This window comes from Diabrotica undecimpunctata, chromosome 4 (assembly GCF_040954645.1).
Source record: "Diabrotica undecimpunctata isolate CICGRU chromosome 4, icDiaUnde3, whole genome shotgun sequence".
Taxonomy (NCBI): Eukaryota; Metazoa; Arthropoda; class Insecta; order Coleoptera; family Chrysomelidae; genus Diabrotica; species Diabrotica undecimpunctata.
In genome coordinates, this window is record NC_092806.1 from 4,686,792 (window position 1) to 4,708,459 (window position 21,668).

The following is a 21,668-nucleotide window of genomic DNA, read 5'->3' on the forward strand; positions in this document are numbered from 1 at the left end:
TTCTCTTATATACCGTGTATTTCAAGAAAATTTTAAATTATATGTTGAAAAAATTTTTATATAACTTTTTTGGAATATTCTTACGAGTTTTGTCTTCCATTTCAGAGTACAAAATCCATTTATTCATATTATCTTTGATTAGAGCATTGAAGCACACACAGCATAATAATAAATTATTATGTGGCTGTGTGCATTGAAGTGGAAGCTATTTTACTTTTGTACACAACCACTGACAAGACAAGTGACAAGTAATTGACAATTGACTCAGATAGATCGTGAAATGTAGTGAGGTTTTCTAAAAACTCTTGAAAGAAAATAAAAAAACTCTGAATATCCTTATCAATTAAAGTTTTCCCGTGGTAGTTTTCAGTAATGGTTCTTTTGCACAGTTTAAATATGACAATAGGTTGATTGCTTGCTCAGTGTGGACAACAATTAAATTTTATCAAACATTTACTGCGGTTGGCTGGTTAAAAGCGTCCATTCACATTGTTTAATATAAACTAAAAAGTACGTTAATTTTAGTGAAGGGAACGGGATATTTGAAATAGAATTTTAAAAAGTGAATACTAATAACGATCTACAAAATTTTTAAATATAATGGCAAACGAATTGGAAACTGAATCGTTGAACGCAAGTGTAGGAGAAAAATCATCTGGAAAACGATCCCAAGAAGATGATTACCTTCACGCTCAAAAGAAAAGGAAAAGCGATCCCAAAAATATAAATTTTCAAGAGAAAAATCCAATTTCGCTACTAAATGAGCTCCGACTTGGATTGAAATATGAAATAATTGAACATATTGGTCCTTCTCACAATCCAACATTCAAGATATGTGTTGTAGTTGATGGACAAAAGTATTACGGAATTGGCAACTCCAAAAAAGCTGCCAAATTTGAAGCAGCAACTGAAGCATTAAAGTCATTTATTCAGTTCCCAACTAATGGTACATTTGTCTCAAAGAAAACTGTTCCAGGTTAGTTTTGCTACTCTAATTTTTTTTTAATATGGAATCAAAATGATTGTTTAATTAAGAGCATAACTTACAAGTATTACTCCACAATTAGGTATAAATGCATTTACGCACATTCATATTGTGAGCTTGTATATAAAGCATAATGTATGATTTAGTATTTAGATAGCAATACATGCTTGGCAGAGGAACAAATGATGGTGGTGTATGATTTAGTAATAAATAACAAATTATTAATATTATTCACAATTTAAAAAATAAATTGTGCAATAAACAGTCTAATTTTTAAAAAATCTGGTGCAACTATGTCAGTTATATGGTATAAACATTCCCAACAATGCAGATTCATAATCTTACAAGACGATATTGACAAACTTGTAAATACTAAATTAAGTTTAAACAGTATAGCGGAGCAACTCTTAAACTATTTTAAAAAGTATATCAAGAAATAAGAAAGGAAAGATTTTTAATATTTTCAAATTAACAAAACTATTATCAGGATACTTCAGTTTTATAGATAAGATATGATAAAAAGGTTTAGTAGTATGAATACATAATCATTACCAAAGAAATAAAAAAATTAAATGCAAAAATGGTCAGTGCTATTTATTTAAAAGTTATGTTCTTGTTATTCCGCTTCTTTTATTTGACAAGTAGAATCTGTTTATTTTAAAAAATCATGGTTTTTTGAAATATGCTTTGAAAAACATGAGATTTTTTAAAAAACAGTTGTAATTGTTGAATACTTAGGTTAAGTAGTACAGGCCTCTAGGAGAAACTTCTACTTTTTCTATGGTATAATACGTGAAGGTTTTTAGTTATTAACGATTACAGGTCAAAACTTTTACTGTTACCAGTAAAAAGTAAATCGTTTAAAACAAAATTTAAGGTCTATTTATGATTACTGAATGTTTATATCTTTATTTGTTGCTTATAAAGCTGTAAAATAAGTCAGCAATTTTCATTTTCAATAAATTTTAATAAGTATCAATAAAAAAACAATCTACAACCTTACTACTGTGTGAAAATTTGAGAATTTGTAAATTTCAAGTGATTGTATATTTCTATACTATTATCACATTATGTGCAGATATACCTGCATATATACCTGCACCAATATACTTATGCTTGCATGTATGTCATTGTGTATAAGCACTTCTAAGATGTAATTCAGGTTCAGTTTATAGTACAAGTCCCGCATACAATGTCTCTTTTAGGCCGTTTTGTTGTTATACGTGGTCATACTGCAGCCAATTGGTTTATTATATATCTTTCAGTCACACAACCTTCTAATTCAAGCTTTAGTGTTAACAATTATTACTTACACTGACTGCTTTAGATGTCCTTTGATGCACAGTGGATTGGTAAGCCAGTACCTAGCCACTCAGTTATGGATGCCACAATAGAATGTGTTAATCACAAGTTGTGATAAGGTATAAAGGCCGTATGACACTATGCATTTTCTTGTATCATTTCTTATATCGTTTCTGATATAGAAAGTTATTTATGTTTTCTTGTATCGTTTCTTGCACGTACATTTGTGCTCTGTATGACACTATGCAAGTTCTTGTACCGGAAATTGTATGTGATTCGGCACATGATTGGTCGAAATTTGAACACATATAAAAGTAGAACTGCAGTACCTTAGGACCCCAAGCCAGATGCTACTGATTATTTTTTTAAATACTGTGGTTCGAAAATGAAAGAAATAAAATGTCCCAATATTAAAACTAAATTGGAAACCACAATTTTTGAAGATATTCAACAGGCTGTGATGGAAGACAAAAATCATAAATAATTGGTTGTAATAATTTATTTGTTTTTTTTACAAATTATGTGTTTGAATGGCATGCTCTTGAAATTCTACTCTCTTATTTGTAGATATAAAATAATCTTTAAACTCATCACGAATTCTTAAAGCGGTTATGTATTGTTTTTAGTAATACATCTCCTACTTTCAGTAGTTCCATTTGGCTAGTGCTGTTCTAATCTTGGTTATTGTTGCTGGGCACTTTTCTTTGATGTCTGCTTGGTCTAATGAAGTTTTACGTTTTTGCGCACAAATTTATGCATTTCTTGTACAAGAAACTGCAGCGGACACAAATTCTTGTATCGTTTCTGATATAAGAACTATACGATTGTATGACACTATCCATTTTTTGGTTATATCAGAAACGATATAAGAAATGATACAAGAAAATGCATAGTGTCATACGGCCTTTAAATTAGTCACTTAATATTTCAATCATACATAATATAAATATTAATCCACTTCACTAATATAAGTTTTGTACTCTCTTTACCTATCACTACTTTTATAATAAGCTACTTGTTAAAATATCGTAATGTTGATATAGGTTCGCTTTTTGGTTGATATCTCAGTTTTTCTGTAGGTGTGTTTTGAGCTAGGAGATGATGAGGTAGTTTTTGGAGATTGGTTAATATACCAATCAACAGCAGTTAATTAGCAATAAAATATGCCATCAAGATGTAGCCGTGTAGCTCTTTTCCTTGCCGAGATATGGCTATGTTAACTGCTATCTTTACCGTGAAGTTAGCATACCCACTGTTTCTTGGAAACAGCTACAGCAATAATTTTTTTCTTTTAGTAATAAATTAGCAATAAATTAAATAGTGTTGGTCTGGCTTCGACCTTATAAAATGGATATGCTAACTTTACAGCTATTTCGTCTCTAGCAAGTGGTGGGTGGATTGAGTAGCTGAGTATCTACCAGTGCCGGTCCCAAGCCCGGATAACGGAGGAGGGTTGGAATAGGCTAGTAACCTATCCTCAAAAAAAAACTATTACTTAAAATCCGCAAACAAGCCACAGAGTTAAGACAACGGAACATGGATTTCTCTTTTGGCTCTTGGAACATTAGATCTTTGATTATACCCGGATCGTTAAGAACCCTGTTCAGTGAATTGAAATGATACAAGTTTGGTTTGGCAGCAATTCAGAAAACAAAGAGAAACAAAACAAAAAGAAATTTTAAGAAGAAATAAAAAGGAAGTCAACTGAATATGAAATAAATGAGAAGAGGTTACTAAAATACCAGAAGTAAAATCTATGCTATAGTAGAAGGAATCCGTAGTTAGAATACAGTGTTGGGCTTATGGCGCACAGCGATGCCACTCATGTCGGCACAGTGGTAGGTGTCTAGTAGTTTGGCGATAGACTAAGAAATCAGGACCACACTTTCTTCGTTTCAAAAATCTTTACTCATTAATTTAACTGAGTTAAATACTTATATACATATATACAAAAAAAATGCAAGTGGGTTACCCTATATGAGACGATAAATATATATACATAAAATACACAAGAAGATCATAACTGAAATGTACTGTATGTACAGTACTAAAAAACAAATGAGCAATAAATCTGACATATTTCTCGTTAATTAATACTAATCGCAATTCATATCTAAATCGTCCTCATCCTCTGAATCATCTCCTATATTAATTATCACCGGTTCAATATCTTCCTGCAAATTTTCCACCGCAAATATTTTTTCTTCTACTTTCTTGACGTGGTTCATATAATTATGCCACTGCTCTTTAGATACTCGTTGGTAAGCTTCTTTTATCAACCATTCTACCGTTTTTTCTTTAAAATCAACGTTGTTTGAAGCCACATACCTTTTCACTTGACTCCACACCATCTCAATCGGGTTCAGCTCGCAATGGTAAAGTGGCAGTCTCAAAATTTTAACGCCATATTTTTCCGCAATTGTTTCAATTTTGTACTTGTCGTACTCGTCTCTAAATGCGACTTTGTTCGAAAATGTTCTTTACGATTAGCCTATCCTTGATTTGTCTTTTGTTCCAAAATTTTTTCGGAAAATCAAATTTGCGGGAGTAGTATGATGTGTTATCCAAAACGAAAACGTTTTCTTTGTCTTTCGGCAAGTTTGGAATTAATGTCTTCTCAAACCATTCTTCATATAGATCCCCGTCCGTTTCGTCGTGCTAATCAACGGTTCCCTTCTTGGTCAAGAAAGTTAATTCGGCCCATGACACAAAACCAGTTTCGCTTCCAGCATGAAGAAGAACAAACTGAGGACCTCTTTGGGTTGGAGGTTTCAGTCCAGTAGAGAGCCATTTTATAAAGGTATCTCGTGGATTCTTGATCGTTGTGTCCCTCCATTCCTTTTTGACTTAAGAACCGACGTTCTCTCTCCAATGGCGCTACAGCCCAAATCGGGCCTTGGCCTCCTCCAAATCATGCCTCCAACTTTGTCGGTCCCGCGCCGATCTTCTCCAAGTTCTCACGTCTAGCAAATTTTGCGCGTCCGCTGCCACTGCATCCTTCCATCTTTTCCGTGGCCTTCCTTTTGGTCTTGCGCCCTGCATTTTACTATCAAGGGCTCTTTTCGGCAATCTTTCTGTCTCCATTCTTACTACATGACCAGCCCAGCGAAGTCTCTAAAGTTTAACGAATTCTGAGATCGGTGTCTCTTTGAACAGTTGGTAGAGTTCATGGTTATACCTGGATCTCCATATTCCGTTTTCGTTAATAGGTCCAAATATCTTTCTTAGGACTTTTCTTTCGAAGACTTCCAGTTTTCTTTTTGTCTCTTCTGTCATCACCCATGTCTCGCATCCATAACATACTATTGGTCTGATAATAGTTTTGTAGACCCTGATTTTCGATCTCCAGTGTGTGTTTTTGGAGCGAAACACATGATCGAGTGAAAAATAAGCTTTGTTTTCCTTTACTATTCTTCTTTGGATTTCTGGTTCTTCTGTTCCATCCGTGTTTAATGTAACTCCTAAATATGTGAAACTTTCTACCGTTTCAATATCGTCCTCTAATTCAACTGTGCGTCTGTTTCCCCTAGCTCTTGCCTGTGTTAACTTTTTTGTCTTTTGAATATTTATTTCTAGTCCGGTCTCTTTGGCCTTTGATTTTAATTGTGAATATATTTCTGCCGCCTCTTCTGTTCTGCGAGACATGATGCTGATATCATCGGCATAGGCGGCAATCTGTAGGTTGCGGTCAGGTTGAATAGTGTCGGTGCCAGCCCGTCTCCTTGCTTTAATTCTTGGGCTATCGTAAAGTTTTCAGTGAGCTCATTTTGGACTCTGACAGTTGCTATTGACGAATCCATTGTTGTTTTTACCAGTCGGATGTATTTTTGGGGGATATTAAAGCTCTGCAATATTTGATATAACTTGTTCCTATTAATTGAGTCGTAGGCTTGTTTGAAATCTATGAATATATTGTGGACGTCAATGTCGTATTCCCACGATTTGTTTAAGATTTGTTTCACTGTGAATAGTTGGTCAGTTGTAGATCTTCCTTGTCTGAAACCGGTTTGGTATTCCCCGACAATATTTTCAATTAGTTGTTGGAGTCGTTTGTTTAATATGTAAATAAAAATTTTGTACGCCGTGCACAAGAGGGTTATGCCGCGATAATTTTCGCATTTCAGTTTATCCCCTTTTTTATAGATTGGGCATATAATCCCGGTTTTCCAATCATTAGGGATCTTTTCATCATTCCAAATCTTGTTCATGAGCACATGCATTTGTCCTACTAGGTGATCGCCACCTAATTTATATAGCTCAGGGGGGACGTTGTCAATACCTGGAGCCTTATTGTTCTTTTGTGCTCGTATTGCCTGTTTTACCTCTTCCGTCGTTGGGGGTTCTATATTTTCGGTGTCTCCCTCATTGTGATGCATGTCCATATGCTCTTCATTTTCTTGTGTCCCTAAAAGAGTTTGGAAATAGGTTTTCCAGACTGATTTTATTTCTTTTGGATCACTGGTTATTTGCCCTTCTTGATTTCTGCATAGATTTGTTCGGGGTTTGTATCCTTCTCTTAAATTGCGTAGATATCTGTACGCCTGTCTTATATTGTTGCTTTGAAGATTTTCTTCCATTTTCTGTATATTGCCGTTTTCGTATTTTCTTTTCTCTGTTCGGCATATTTTGTCTGCCCTCCGTCTTGCATCTTGGTAACTTGCCCTTCTTTCTCTGGTTCTTCTTTCCATATATTTCTTGTGTTCTTCATTTCTTTTCTGTATGGCCTTATTACACTCGTCATTGAACGATTCCCTTTTTTTATTTTTCTTTTTCTTGGCTATGATTTTTCTTGTTGCGTCAATAACTTGTTTTGATTTCTTCCCAATGTTCTTCGGTGCCTAGACTACCTGTGTCTGTCAGTGTTTGTGTTATTTCTCTTTCATAGTTCTGTCTGACATTTTGTTGTTTCAATTTTTGTATATCTAGCTGTTCTGTTTTTTGTTCCTGTCTTTCCCTCCTGTTTCTCTGAATTCTGCATCTGTATTTTATCTGTACTAGGAGATGGTCAGATCCGCAGCATACTCCTCTTCGGCTTTTCACATCTTGTATGCTTGTTGCGGCCCGTTTGTCTATCAAGACGTGATCAATTTGGTTAGCGGTTGTTCCTCCAGGCATAAACCATGTCGCTTTGTGTATGTCGGGGTGTGGGAAAAAAGTCGAACTTATGATCATGTTTTTTCTACTGGCAAAGTTGATAAGTAATTCTCCATTTTCGTTGGTATTTTGATGGAGTGAATATTTACCAATGGTTCCTAAGAAAAGTTCTTCTTTGCCTATTTGAGCATTCATATCTCCTAGTACGATCTTGATGTCGTTTCTTGGTGAGCTGTCATATACTTCTTCTAGCAGTTCGTAGAAATCTTCTTTTATTTCCATGCTATGTTCTTCTGTTGGGCAATGTATGTTAATGATTGAGAGATTAAAGAATTTTGTTTGTTAAAAAAGAACCGACGTTAGTCCAAGATTAATCGGTATAAACAACGTTTACATTATGCTTTTTCCTCAATGTTTTTATTTGTCTGAGGTACTTGTGTCTCCAGTATATGATATCTTTCCTTTCCATCATTATCAAATCTCGACCGCTTTTACCATATTCAAAACCCATGTCACTTAGTAGCCTACGAAATGTGGTTTTTGAAAAAGCTGGTAGGTCGTCATCATCCTTCACTCTGTTCATTATGCTGTCGATGGTTGGTGGTATATTTCACTTCCTCATGGTAAGTTTTATCACGTGAATTGGACTGGAAACTGTTTTTCTTCTTTTTTTTTGTACCGGTTTCAGTTCGCCCTGCTGGGCCTCCTCTTCGCGGATGTCATACATTTTGCGAATACTCACACCGCACATTTTCGAAACTTTTTCCACAGTAATAGTCAAGCTGTCACCATTTTTTAAGTTCAGATTAGTTCAATGCATTTAACACCACACGTTTTACTTGCACACTAAGAGTCTGTTTTAAATTTACGACAGGTCTGGCAACGACTCCATGATGTAGGTACTTTCAGCCGCTTGCGAAAATGAAATAGAACTGAGCTTTCATAGTTTTTGCCAACGAGTTTTTGGTCTAATGGCCAGTACCCAAATCGACAAAGAGACATGTTTGCTTTGCGTGGACAATGGGGATTCGGGATAAAACTGATTCGCTTCTCCTAATGATATATACATAAGCTATCGACAATGAGTTTTTGATATATTTTACTTTTTTTTTTGTAGTTTTCTCAATGATATTGTTTAGTCCGACAATGTAACTCTCTTATTTATAAGAAGAAGAAGAAGAAGAAGTTTATTGATTCAAAAATAGGGAAAGCCCTAATACATACAAAATTAATCAAGTTATAACATTCATATATGATAAAAATAACAATTACACTTAAAATATAGTATCTACACTTATTAAAAAATATAAAACAATAATATATAACATAAAACATGACAACAAAACAACTACCTAACTATTGGTTCTTTTAATATGGTCCATCAATTTGCTTTTAAACATTTGTATAGATGAACAACTTTTAACTGTTTGAGGAAGCTTATTAAAAAGATCAAAACCCTTAAACAACAAAGAGTTTCTTGAAGCCATCCTTTTTGTTTTCACAATGTGTAAATTGCACTTACCTCGAGTAGTGTAATTGTGAATATCACAATTCCGTGTAATAAACTCACAAAAGTAAGCAGGGGCCAAATTATTTAGAATTTTATAAATGAACACCATTGTAAGGTAAAAGACCCTTTGTTGAACTAAAACCCACTGCAGCATGCTAAGCATTGTTGCTATAGGTGTATATCTGTTTCCACCAATAATGATTCCCATTCCACGATTTTGTAATTTTTGCAACTGGGCCGATTGATTTAAATTGAAGAGAAAAATAACTGACGAGCAAAAATCGAAGTGAGGTTGAATAATTGCATTAAAAACTGTAATTTTAGTTGCAGTTGACAAATTTTTAGATATTCTTGAAAAAAAGTATAATTTTTTAGAAATCTTTTTTAATAGGTAATTAAAATGGTCATTAAAAGACAATAAATTATCCAATTGAAAACCAAGGTATTCAATTGTTGTAATGATTTCTATTTTGTCATTGTTAATTTGAAGATTAATAGTATTAATATCAATATTTGAGTATTTGTATTTAGTTGTTATTATCATAGCCTGTTATTATCATAGACTGCAATGCTGAGTTCATTTTAGATACAGCATTTTCTAAGTTTGAATCAAAACATGCAAGTAGGGTGTCATCTGCATACAAACATACATACTCTTATTTATACATAGATGATTGAATCATGCTTTAGTTGAAACAATAATGATAGTTTTTTATACAAACGTAAACAAATTGTTGTGTGTGCTTATATTCCAGTGCTACGATTCCTAAATCCGGTCCTGATATGCCGCTCGGGCAAATCGGCAACGTGGTCGACCTTTCCAGCCCGTAAGAAATACATTGGTTGGTCCAAATATTCGAAACATACCTTGGTCCTAGAAGGTGGGTAGAACGGCCTTCCAGCCTTTATTGTTATATTATGCAGGATTCCTTCAACGTGACCACGATGATATCCGAGACCGTACACAGGGGTTGTTCGGACGCCATCGCTATCAATGCCAGAAACATATCTGCTAAAAAAACTTCCTCAACCGTGAATTACCAGCTCATTCACACACAATTCTCACGCATTCATGCAATTTCTCACTACGACTGAATTCTTCTCTCCCTTTGTTCTTCCCTGTTCATGTTCAATCTCGCCCCTTCTCATTCTGCCTTATCTTCTTGCTTGCTCCTTGGAACCGATGCTAGAAACTAAGGAAAGTAAAGGAAAGATAACCAATGGTTTGAGGACGAGTGTAAGGCGGAAATTGAAGAATGAAATGAAGCACGTAGAATATATTTGACTAGACGAACTAGAGGAAGAAAAGACAAACAGCTGATAAACTGTGTCGCAAAAAAAGAGATAACATAAAAAAACTAATAGAGCCATAGAATGGATGGAACTACTTGGTAGAACTACTGGTCTTACTGACAGGATAGATGTAAATTCCAAAAGATCGAAATGGAAGAAATATCCGAACATACACAAATTGTTGAGATAACCACCAGAGAGTTAAGCGATGCCCTCAAAAGATTGAAAAACGGTAAAGCAGCAGTACCTGGAGACATCCCAATTGAGTTGGTAAAGTATGGACCAAAAATATTACATGAGATGCTGGTTCAACTATTTAACAAATGCTTAAAAGGGCAAAATATCCCTGATGATTGGAATGTTGGATACATCAGCTCAATATTCAAGAAAGGGGATAAACACAAATGCTGTAATTATAGGGGAATAACTGTTATCAGCTCAGTGGGGAGGTTGTACGGTCGAATAATAAAATAAAGAATAGAATCAGAATATGAAGACATAGAAGAACTAAATGGATTTCGTGCAGGAAGATCGTGCACTGATGGTATATTCGTTCTGCAGCAGGTAATCGAAAAACGGAAGGCAACGAATCTATCTACCCACCTATTTTTTGTAGATTTAGAGAAGGCATACGAAACGGTACCTTTGAAAAAACTGTTTCAAACATTGAGGAAAGTAGGTCTCAGTGGGGCTTAAACAAGGATGTTGTCTATCTCCGACCTTATTTAAAATATATATTCAATCATCGCTAGAGCAGTGGAGGAAACAAGTATCCGGAATGGGAATAGACATAGGTGGTGGTAAATGTCATAACAACTTTATTTTTCGCAGATGATCAGGTAGTCGTAGCGAATGATGAGGAAGACATGAACTACATGTTTAGAAAACTAAAGAAAGAATATGAAAAATGGGGCCTCAATATAAATATGTCAAAGACAGAGTATCTTAAAATAGGAGATGGTGAAGAAGATCCAGATTTAGAAATTAGAAACACAAAAACATGCAATGAATATAAATATCTCGGATCTATAATATCTAAAGAAGGCACTATCAAACGATACATCGAAAACAGAACGCAGCAGGGAAAAAAGCGATAAACATTCTAAACTCTCTACTATGGTCTAAAGATATTAGACAAGAAACGAAATTGATAATCTATCGAATCTTGGTAGAGCCTATTATGACTTATGAAGCAGAAGTTTGGCAGGTCACGAAAAAAGATAGAAAAAGAATAGAAGTAGTAGAAGTGGATTTTCTAAGGAGAGCGTGTGGTGTATCCAAACAAGATCATATCAGGAATGAAGATATTAGAAGGAGGATAAATACTGTATATTCCAGTGTAGACAGAATTGAAACGAGACAACTAGTGTGGTATGGTCACGTGAAGCGAACAAATGAAGGTAGATGGCCAAAGAAAGCTTTAAATTACATACCACAACAAAGGAGAAGAAGGGGAAGGCCTTTTGGTTACTAAATATATTGATAACAACGCAATTTCTTTAGGCAGTTTTCGAAAAAAATTTAATTTTTTAAAAGACAAAATTTATGAAATATATTTTAAATACTTATTTAAATTTATGGTTAATAACTCAAAAAACACTTAATTCTCTATAGAAAACATGTATTTATGTAATTTAACAAAATATAAACACTATAAAATAATAGGAATTTTTGCAAGTTTGCAAAACATGACTATCTCTAAAATATAAACTGTTTATTACAGACTTCTTTGAATGTAATATAATACGTGAGATAAACTCAAGACAAGTTTTAATATATCTATTTATTTATCATATCCTGTTGTAATAAATTATAATACACAAGGCATCCATTTTTTTTAGTTTGGTGCTGGTCAGTTACACATTACTCATTAATTTGTTTACTCAAATTGATTAATAAGCATTTTAGGGTTTCTATCTTCTATCCAGCAGTGTATAAATTTTTTCAGACAGAGTCGATGCCGACCGCAGCATTTGGCTAATTGTAAAAAGTATTTTAAATTAAGTTGTTAAAAAGTTTCACTTTTAGGTACGAGACTGGATTTTACATCAGATCAAGTCATCAACAAGAAACACGACAATACCTTATCAAATAAGAACAAAGCAGTTAAAGGTCCTTTGATGCTATTAAACGAATTATACCCAGACGCTGAGTTCAGTTGCATGTCCAACGAGAGTGATCCTTACGGTAGATTTAAGATATCCATAAATATTAACAATGAAACCTATTTCGGTACTGGCTCTAACAAGAGACTAGCTAAAAACGCGGCGGCATCAGCAGCACTAAGCAAGTTAACCAATTACTCCAGTCCGATTTCATCTAATCCTGCCATGGAAGATCTCCCGTTTGCCACGAAAGAAGAGCAAGATTTGGCCGATACGGTCGGAAGACTTGTCAATGAGAAATTCAGTAGCCTAATGGCCGATGACTGTGTCCATATCAAGAGGAAAGTTTTGGCTGGTAAGTGATATCTACTTCTCATATTTACATTTTCGCAATGTTTTATCTTGATATCTTTTATTTTTAAGTTTATTTTATCTTTAAATTTATTATCTTGGCTATTTAAAAATAAGTTATGAATACACCAGTTGTTGATAAACAATATAATTGGGATCCCAAACAATTAAAAAAAGTGAATTTGCGTTTAGAATTTTTGTAAGATCAGACAAAGTTACTCAAATACACAATGACTTATAGGTACAAAAGTGTCATTTATTAACATCTAATCAAAGAATGTAATATTATGTACCATTACCCCAGTCAATCTGTGAAAAAATCATCGATTTTTTTTATCGATTATTTGACTATAAAACGTTTATTATATATTTTATGGTTCAAATAAGTTTTTAAAATTCTTTAATTTAAGAGTTTTTAAATTAAAACACATTAAGAGTTGACCGAGATTTTTGCTGTAATTTATAAATTTTATTAACTTTGTTTTTTGAATAATGGCATGTAATGTAACAACTTGAAAGTATGGCAATTAATGAGATATTGAAGTGTGCGACCAAATAGTCTGTAAGCTATATTAAATTTGTTTATCCCGGAGAGCGATTATTTAAAAAACTATACTTGCCCAAACAGTGACTCGGGAGGTATTTAGAAGATCGCAATCGATTCTTTGAGACTTCAATTTTAACCAGGCGACTGTGTGGGACATTTTCTGACAGTAGCTGTGTGTCGGTTTTAAATTTCCATTACTCTCTCCTGATTTCCTTCCAAACAGTTTTATTCATTCTTATTTCTGAGATAAGATTGTCATATTAAATTATTTTGCTCTTATGTTAAATCTGTGGACCAGTCTTTGCAGACTGTCTTCATTTTGGGCTATCAATATTGCATCGTCTGCGTAACAGAGTATATTTATTTCTTTGTTTCCCATTCTATATCCTCTTCCTTTGTTAACGCTTTTGATGATTTCATCTATGATTAAATTAAAGAGCGTAGAATGAATGACGTAGAGAGGGATCTTAAAACCATGAACATCATGCAGTGGCGAAGGAAAGTATCCGACAGGGCAGAATGGAAGAATATTGTTAAGCAGACCAAGCGCCATTAGAAGAAGAAGAAGAAGAAGGGCTCAATGAATTCCCTTGTATTATTCCGCTACCCATTTCTATAGGTTCTGTAAGTTGTCCATCTATTCTGACTTCCATTTTGTTGGCCAAGGGTCATAGGACGTTATATTTTTTTACTACTACTACTACTTGTCGGTTTATAACGTTCTCCGCCGTTTTCCGACTTCCAATCGCCACTTAGACCGGTTGTTCCATAGATCTTCTTCTATGGCCCTCTCTCTCAGTTCTTTATTTATTCCTTCGCTCCAACTTTTTCTCGGTCTACCTCGTTTTCTCTTTCCTTCTGGTTGCCACTTTAGTATTTCTTTTAACATTCGTTGTTCGTCCATTCTTTGTATGTGTCCGAACCAGATAAGTTGTTTTGTTAGGTCATCTGTGATTGTTCGTTTGATTCCCATTATTTCTCTACTGCGTTCGTTGGTAATCCTTTCTCTTCTAGATCTTCCTGCGGCTCTTCTCCAAAAATCCATCCATACCTCACAGCTGTATAAAGTGATACTTTTTACTATAGTCTCATATATCCTCTTTTTATTTTCTTTGCTGATGGATTGGTCCCATAAAATGGTGTTTAACATTGTGATGGCTTTTCTCCCTGACGTATTTCTCTCTCTTATGGCTTTGTCTAATGTTCCATCTTGTGAAATAGTGATACCTAGGTATTTGTAGTCACAGCAGTGCTTTATCGTAGTGTTATCGTCTAATATGAGATCTTTTTGTTCTGCTTCAATGCACAGGTATTCGGTTTTCTTTTTATTTACTTCTAGACCCCATATATCATACTCTTCGTGTTAATTAATTTTCGTGCCATATAGTTTAAATCGACATAATTTATAGCCATTATTACTTGATCGTCTGCAAAGGTAAGCGTATATACCATAATATTGGTGAGCGGTATCCCCATTGTCCTGCATTTTTGTTTCCATCTTTTTAAAGCACTTTCGAGGTATATTTTAAATAAAGTGGGAGACAAGCAACATCCTTGCTTTAATCCTTTTGATGTTATAAATCCTGTTGTTATTTGTGTCCCTGCTATATTTTCTTAAATTTGTGTAAAAACGTTAACATTTCAAATAACAAAAAAAGTAACTTCCTACGTGTTGATGCGTTTGAGTTATTTTAAATGTTTATTATGATTTTAACAACACAAGCGAAAGCAATTGCTCGATAGAATATTTTCCAATTCCAATACTCCGGGTCTGTAGCCTTCCAAGTTCCTGCCTTGCACGCAATTCTTAATTTAATATTTAGTATTTTAATTTTTCAATCATTCAAACGAACGCATTCAGCCGATCGGTCTTCATTGCATGTGAGGAACGACCGAGGACCGAAAGTAATTAGGGTAGTGGCTGTGGGATTTTGTTTTGGTTCGATAGGCGCCGTCGGCGGTCGATCAATCGATGTTGTCACCGCACGATCGGATCGTTATGAACTAGCGGGTTTAGGTCTTCAATACTTTGAAGTGATTGAATCAAACGAACAAATCAATCGCGATTGATGCAATACTAGTTTGAGTTATTTTAAATGTTTATAATCTTAAAATCACAATACTTTTGTAAACTTATTTTACAATATTTAATATGAACTTTTTAATCGTTAAATTTAATTTCATAATATAAGACATTCTTTAATTTGGTGCTTTCAAAATTCGTATAGACCCAATGGGTCACGCATAAAAACAATGTAGATAAAAGCTTAGCTTTTTTGGGATCAACAATTTCAATTTTGTAATAACTGTAAAGTGAAACTTCTTGGAGTTTTTAAAGCGGAATATTTTGTGATATTATCCCTATTATCACGCGAAATTAAAGTTTTTTGTACATTTTGAAGCTATTTTAGTAAAATTGTGTCACTTTTCCATATAATTTTAGTATTAGTTTTCCTTTATTATTTAAAATCAAATAGTGATCTTACATTGTTTATATATTGTTTATGAGTAAGAAATGACGATTAATCTTTTGTATATTTTGTTTGTTACATAATGTCACCATATTTATCAAAAGCAATTGTTAGATAACTGTATCAAAGACTGCCGCAAAGAAGGCTTTAAATTTGCTAATTTCTCTGGTCTATTATACTTCTTTTACCACCGTCATCAGTTGAGTCACTCTCCATTTTTTTGTCCATTTACTTGCTTTTTTTTTGTTCTTGTTATTCACTGTTAAGTGTATCATCGCTGCCCCCAGTTGCCCCTGCAACGCCACATTCAATTTGATCAAGGCTCCTTTCCTTATCTATTGTCAAAAGAACCGGAATTTCTGATAAAGTTGTTTTTAATACAATACAACGAATATAAAATATGTCCCATAATATAGTCATTCTTAAGATTATAAAGTGTTATGTGTGGTCTCTATTACTATATGGCTGTGAGACCTGGACATTAAAACAGTATGACGTCAACAAATTAAGTTCATTTGAAATGTGGATGTACCGCCGAATGCTAAGAATAAGCTGGACCAGCAGAACTACGAATGAAGAAGTACTGAGAGCAATGAACGCACACCCTCATCTGGTCAATATTATCAAAATTAGAAAGACGTCATATCTAGAACACATAATACGCCATAGGGAATTTGAGCAGCTCCAGGTAATATTAGAAGGCAAGATTGAAGGTAAAAGGGATAGGACGAAAGAAAAAATCTTGGCTACGAAATATCAGAGATTGGACCCACACAAGAGGAAATGAATTAATTCGTCAAGCCCAAAACAGAAAGAAATTTGCCATATTGATCGCCAAGATCAAAACAGAGAAGGCACTTAGGAGGAGGAGGAAGATTATAAAATCGAGTCACCCCACTCATCGATCTATGTGTTCTTATTCAACAATCATTTTTTTTTGTTGTTCCTCTATATCCTCCTGAGACCTGAGCTGATTCTTTTTGTTTTTTTTTTGATTAAATAGTAAAATTCGTATGATGTTGATTATAAAAACACATGTAAATTTTTCTAAATTTTTATTTTGTTGTTAAATATGAAAAAAATTATGTCCATTCAAAAGGACATCAAGATCGCATCAATACAAAATTATTATAAATGAAACTGTTTAAAGCAATTGTTATTTCCCGTTAAACATAAAAATATGTCACATGATTCACAATAAACTTTTGTTTTACCCTTGCAACCTGGAAGCTTGCATCTAACAGAATTTTTTAACTCGGGTGCCATTGCAGGAATGTGTTGTATCTTTCTTTTAGTAGAAGTTTGAAGTGATGGTCTAGGATTGGAACTGTTTCTAGTTACTAATGTTGAAGTGTTCCCAAAATCAGAATTTTCAGAAATGTTGTCTTTAAGGAGCAACTCGGAAACAGCTATTTTAAATTCCAGGAACTTCATAACGGTTTTATTAGCATCACCAAGTTGCTTATGGTCATCTCTGTATAGAATCCAAGAATTGGCAATCGCAAGATCAAATAAGTGAAAAATGGTTTTGACTGTCCATTTTTTACTTCTAGCTCCCATTCTATAATAACTTATCATCCTGTCAATTAAATCTATTCCCCCCATGCATTCATTATACTTTTTAACAATGTTTGGTCTAGGTACCTCAATATATCGGGAGTCCTTTTTTGACCACCGCTTACATTCATCTGAAGGTTCTATTTGCAATGCAGTTGACGCTAGCATAACTGATTTCATATCATACCATTGGACTATGTTAATTTTTCCATCAGCTCTTATATCCTGCTCAGATGAACCACGACCCAATCGAGTCATCACCTTATCCGATGTTACATGAACTGCTTTGGGTATTCTGGATCTCATTATTGTACCAGTTAAAAAAATATTTTTGTTTACCATGTACTCAAGTAAAGGTAAGGTGGTGAAATATCTATCGATGAACACATGTGTTCCTTCTAATAACGTTGTAGATAACTTAATAACTGCGGATGGACCAACACCTAACTTCTTAACATCATCATCATTCTGCAGAAATGTATTTTTCCCCTGATAAATATCGAAGTCTAATATTAATCCTTTGGGAGTGGCACAGACAAAATTTTTTAATCCTTCTGGGTTAGGTTTACCTCGAACAAATTGTTTCATGTTACACACGCCCGTAAAAGGTATCATTTGTTCGTCCACAGCAACCTCATTGTATCTTGGAAGTGTCAAGCAACCTCTTCGTATTCTGTCAACTAAAGGCCGGATCTTAAATAATTTGTCAGCATTTCTTTGATCTTGAGGCACATCAGCGTCAATAACTACTTTTAAGTTGCTCCTGATTTGAAAATATCTATCACGAGTCATGGCTTGTGCAATGCTGTTGACTTTTGTTGTCTTAGCCCAAAACATTCTAATTTGTGGATAATTCAGACAGGACATTAGAATAGATATTCCAAAAAATTTTTTCACCTCCTTAGAGTAACGTTCAAAGGTTTTCCTTTTTCTTGCAAAAATTTAATATTTGTACAATTACAAATATTCTCAAAATCTGAATCATCAAAATACATACCGACATAGTTTTCAACTTTCCAATTTTGCCTCTCGTAGACTGTATCAACAATTCCAGTAAAGTCTATATGCTGAGGGACAAAAACACCCATTTTTTTCCATGTATTTCGGTTCTCCTTTTTTTTCGTTCACTGAGTGGCACGTTATCTAATTCATCTTCGGGTGGCATTTCTGTATCTTGTTCATCATCTGTATGTTGGGCCGAATCTGATTGCTGAGGCTGATACGATTCTTCATTTGGATCAAAGCCGTCATCAGAGTTTTCAGAATCTGAAACGTCTATATCTGAATTTTCCAGGCATTCAAGAAGTCTTTCAATGTCAACTTCGGGTCTTAAATATTTTTTATTACCAAACACAGCTGAAACAAAAAAGTCTAATATAATATTTTATGTATGCCTAAGGACCTGACGTCCATAAAAAAGGACATCCCCGTTTTAGATAAAAAACAATTTAAAAATGGTTTGATAAGACAACTACATCGCATGAATGCATTTATAATATCCTAAGTTATTAGACTAAGCAACATTTAGGTTAATAATCTAATAAAATTAGCTACTTACCATCAATTGTTTTTCTATAACTGCCCGCCATTTTTGTCACTTGAGATTAACAGGTTAACTAAGTTATAATGTGGTCACAGTAATACGGCGCGCTGTTGTCAGGGTCACTTGTATATACACTACGATGGACCGTGGGACTCGGCGCTGTAAATTTAGTTCTTTCCAAAAAAATATATAAAACGTAAATGTCCATTTAATTGGACATCAGGTCTCAGGAGGATATTTTAAACTGCTTAATTTTCAGTTCCTTATAAGGCTGGTCTTATGGCAGTTTTACAGCATTTTCTCTTCACTTTTATTAGAATTCTTTGTCACAGAACATACCAATCGCTTCCGTCCACTTTATCCATCCCGTCCTGATTCTACTACATGCCAGTTTATATTAATAATAATGTATCATTTATTTTCAGGTATTGTGAAGACTACCAACAATGACCTCTCCACAGCAGAAGTGATATGTGTAACTACGGGAACAAAATGCGTTGCCGGTGATTATATCAGTATCAACGGCGCGTCTTTGAATGACATGCACGCCGAAATTTTATCGAGAAGATGCTTAATTAACTATTTCTACGATCAGTTAGAACTATTACTATCAAGTTCGACCAGAAATAATTCCATATTTAAACTAAAAAATGATAAGAGAGGGTACGTATTGAAGCCGGAGATCGATTTTCATCTTTATATAAATACGGCACCGTGCGGTGATGCTCGAATTTTCAGTCCACACGAAGAAAACACTTCGGTTGATAAACATCCCAACAGAACATCCCGTGGACAACTTAGATCGAAGATCGAATCAGGAGAAGGCACAATACCCGTTAAAAACGCCGCTGCTATTCAAACTTGGGACGGAATCGTCCAGGGTGAAAGACTTCTCACTATGTCGTGTTCGGATAAAATATGCAGGTGGAACGTCTTGGGTCTCCAAGGAGCTCTCTTGTCTCATTTTATCGAACCTATATATTTGAAGTCTTTGACACTGGGGAGCTTGATGAAAGAGAGTCATTTGTATAGAGCGATTTGTGGAAGAATAGAGAACACCTTGCAAGGTCTTCCACCGCCGTTCCTACTGAACAGACCGACTATGTTGAGAGTAACTTGCGTCGAGGTGCGTCAGCCGCAGAAAGCTCCCAATTTTTCAGTTATATGGACGCTGGGAATGCAAAAACCTGAAATAGTCAACACTACCATGGGAAAGCCTGAAGAGGGATTATCTTTGGTCTGCAAACAGAGCCTAGTTAACAGGTTCGTTTCGTTGTTTAACAAATTAAACACAACCACCAACATCAAATCACTACCTGGTACCTTGATGGAAGCTAAAGAAAGCGTGCCCAACTACAACGCTGCAAAGAGGAGCCTCCACGAGTCCTTCGTCAAAGCCCAACTAGGATCTTGGGTGTCGAAACCTTTGGAACAGGATATGTTTGATATTATTCCTCCTAGCTCGTAAGATCGTAGAAAAAGATAATTTGTTAGAGTCAATTTTTATTTAAATAGGATTTTTTTAAATTAACATAAAATTGTTCACTATCACTCCTGTTTCTTTAAACTGTCACAAACGAAAACAGTGGTTTTTAATGTAAGTATCTGAAAAAGTATAATAATGTGAATTAATTGAATTTTACTGAGTTTCATTGTAATAAATACCAATTTTTTATCATACATATTCCTTTACGTACGATCCTCGGCCTTTATTAGTGTGTTCTTGTATATAAAAGAAATAATTCGTGGTGGGCTTTACTTTATTTTTTAATTACGGAAGTAGATAGTCTATGCGCATTCTAGCCCAAATTAGCTAATTTTCCCATATAGATTCCCAAGAAAATCTGAGGTCCACTCGGGTCCAAATTCCAAAGGGTCTCCTGCCAGACGATCTATTCTAGGAAGACCTTAATGCTTTTCTAGACACTTCTTCGCCATCTCCAAATTATCTCTTGTATACGAGCCCCTTCCCATATCAGTTGGCCCAACGTTAGATTGATAAGAAAATTAAGTTTTAGAGAACAAAAATAAAAGCGCAGCGTAAATTTTAGAAGACCGAACAACATTTTTGAATTTCCTAATTATAGAAAATATTTTATAACGTAACGAAAACTATTGAATAACCCATTCGCTGCCGCGAAAAAAGTAGGTATCGGTCGTCAGAGGCCAGTATACATTTTTACTTTATTTGAGGGGCATATCACTTACAAACAAAATTGTATATGGTAAGTGTATCATTTGTGGGAAAAACAGCCTTCAGAGGAGGAAAAAATCGACCACTTAAGTGGCCGGCGGCACTGACCACAAATTTTATTAGGAAAATATAAAAATAAGCACACAAAACGGTATTTAGAACACAAAATAGGAGCATAGTATCAAAAATACCTCAAATTAAAAAATTGAATAATTTTTTTCAAAATGGCACATATATTTAGTCCAAAAAAAATCATGTTAGTTCAATAACAGTTCAATTTCATAACAAGAAGACATATATTACAAACTATGATATTTATTAATACAATCTGGACACAGCCTTGGTTTTTCATGGCATTCGTTGCACTGGAACATTGTGCGTATTCGTCCTTTTCCGTCTTTGGTACATTGGCGACACCTTTTTTGCTTTATTCTATTGTAATTGTTTTTTTTTATAATCAATACAGATTGCCGCCTATGCCGATGATATCAGCATCATGTCTCGCAGAACAGAAGAGGCGGTAGAAATATATTCACAATTAAAATCAAAGGCAAAAGAGACCGGACTAGAAATAAATATTCAAAAGGCAAAAAAGTTAACACAGGCAAGAGCTAGGGGAAACAGACGCACAGTTGAATAATTAGAGGACGATATTGAAACGGTAGAAAGTTTCACATATTTAGGAGTTGCATTAAACACGGATGGAACAGAACAAC

At 34.5% G+C, this 21,668-nt stretch overlaps 1 protein-coding gene across 1 annotated transcript; it reads left to right on the plus strand.

Annotated features, from left to right (window-relative positions):
* The first annotated feature begins 242 nt into the window (after positions 1-242).
* Positions 243-20,395, plus strand: Adar (Adenosine deaminase acting on RNA). The gene is made up of 3 exons (XM_072528726.1): positions 243-976; positions 12,213-12,644; positions 19,184-20,395. Exons 1-3 carry the CDS (start codon positions 601-603, stop codon positions 20,224-20,226), a joined length of 1,851 nt encoding a protein of 616 aa, XP_072384827.1. The 5' UTR covers positions 243-600; the 3' UTR covers positions 20,227-20,395.
* The last annotated feature ends 1,273 nt before the right edge of the window (positions 20,396-21,668 follow it).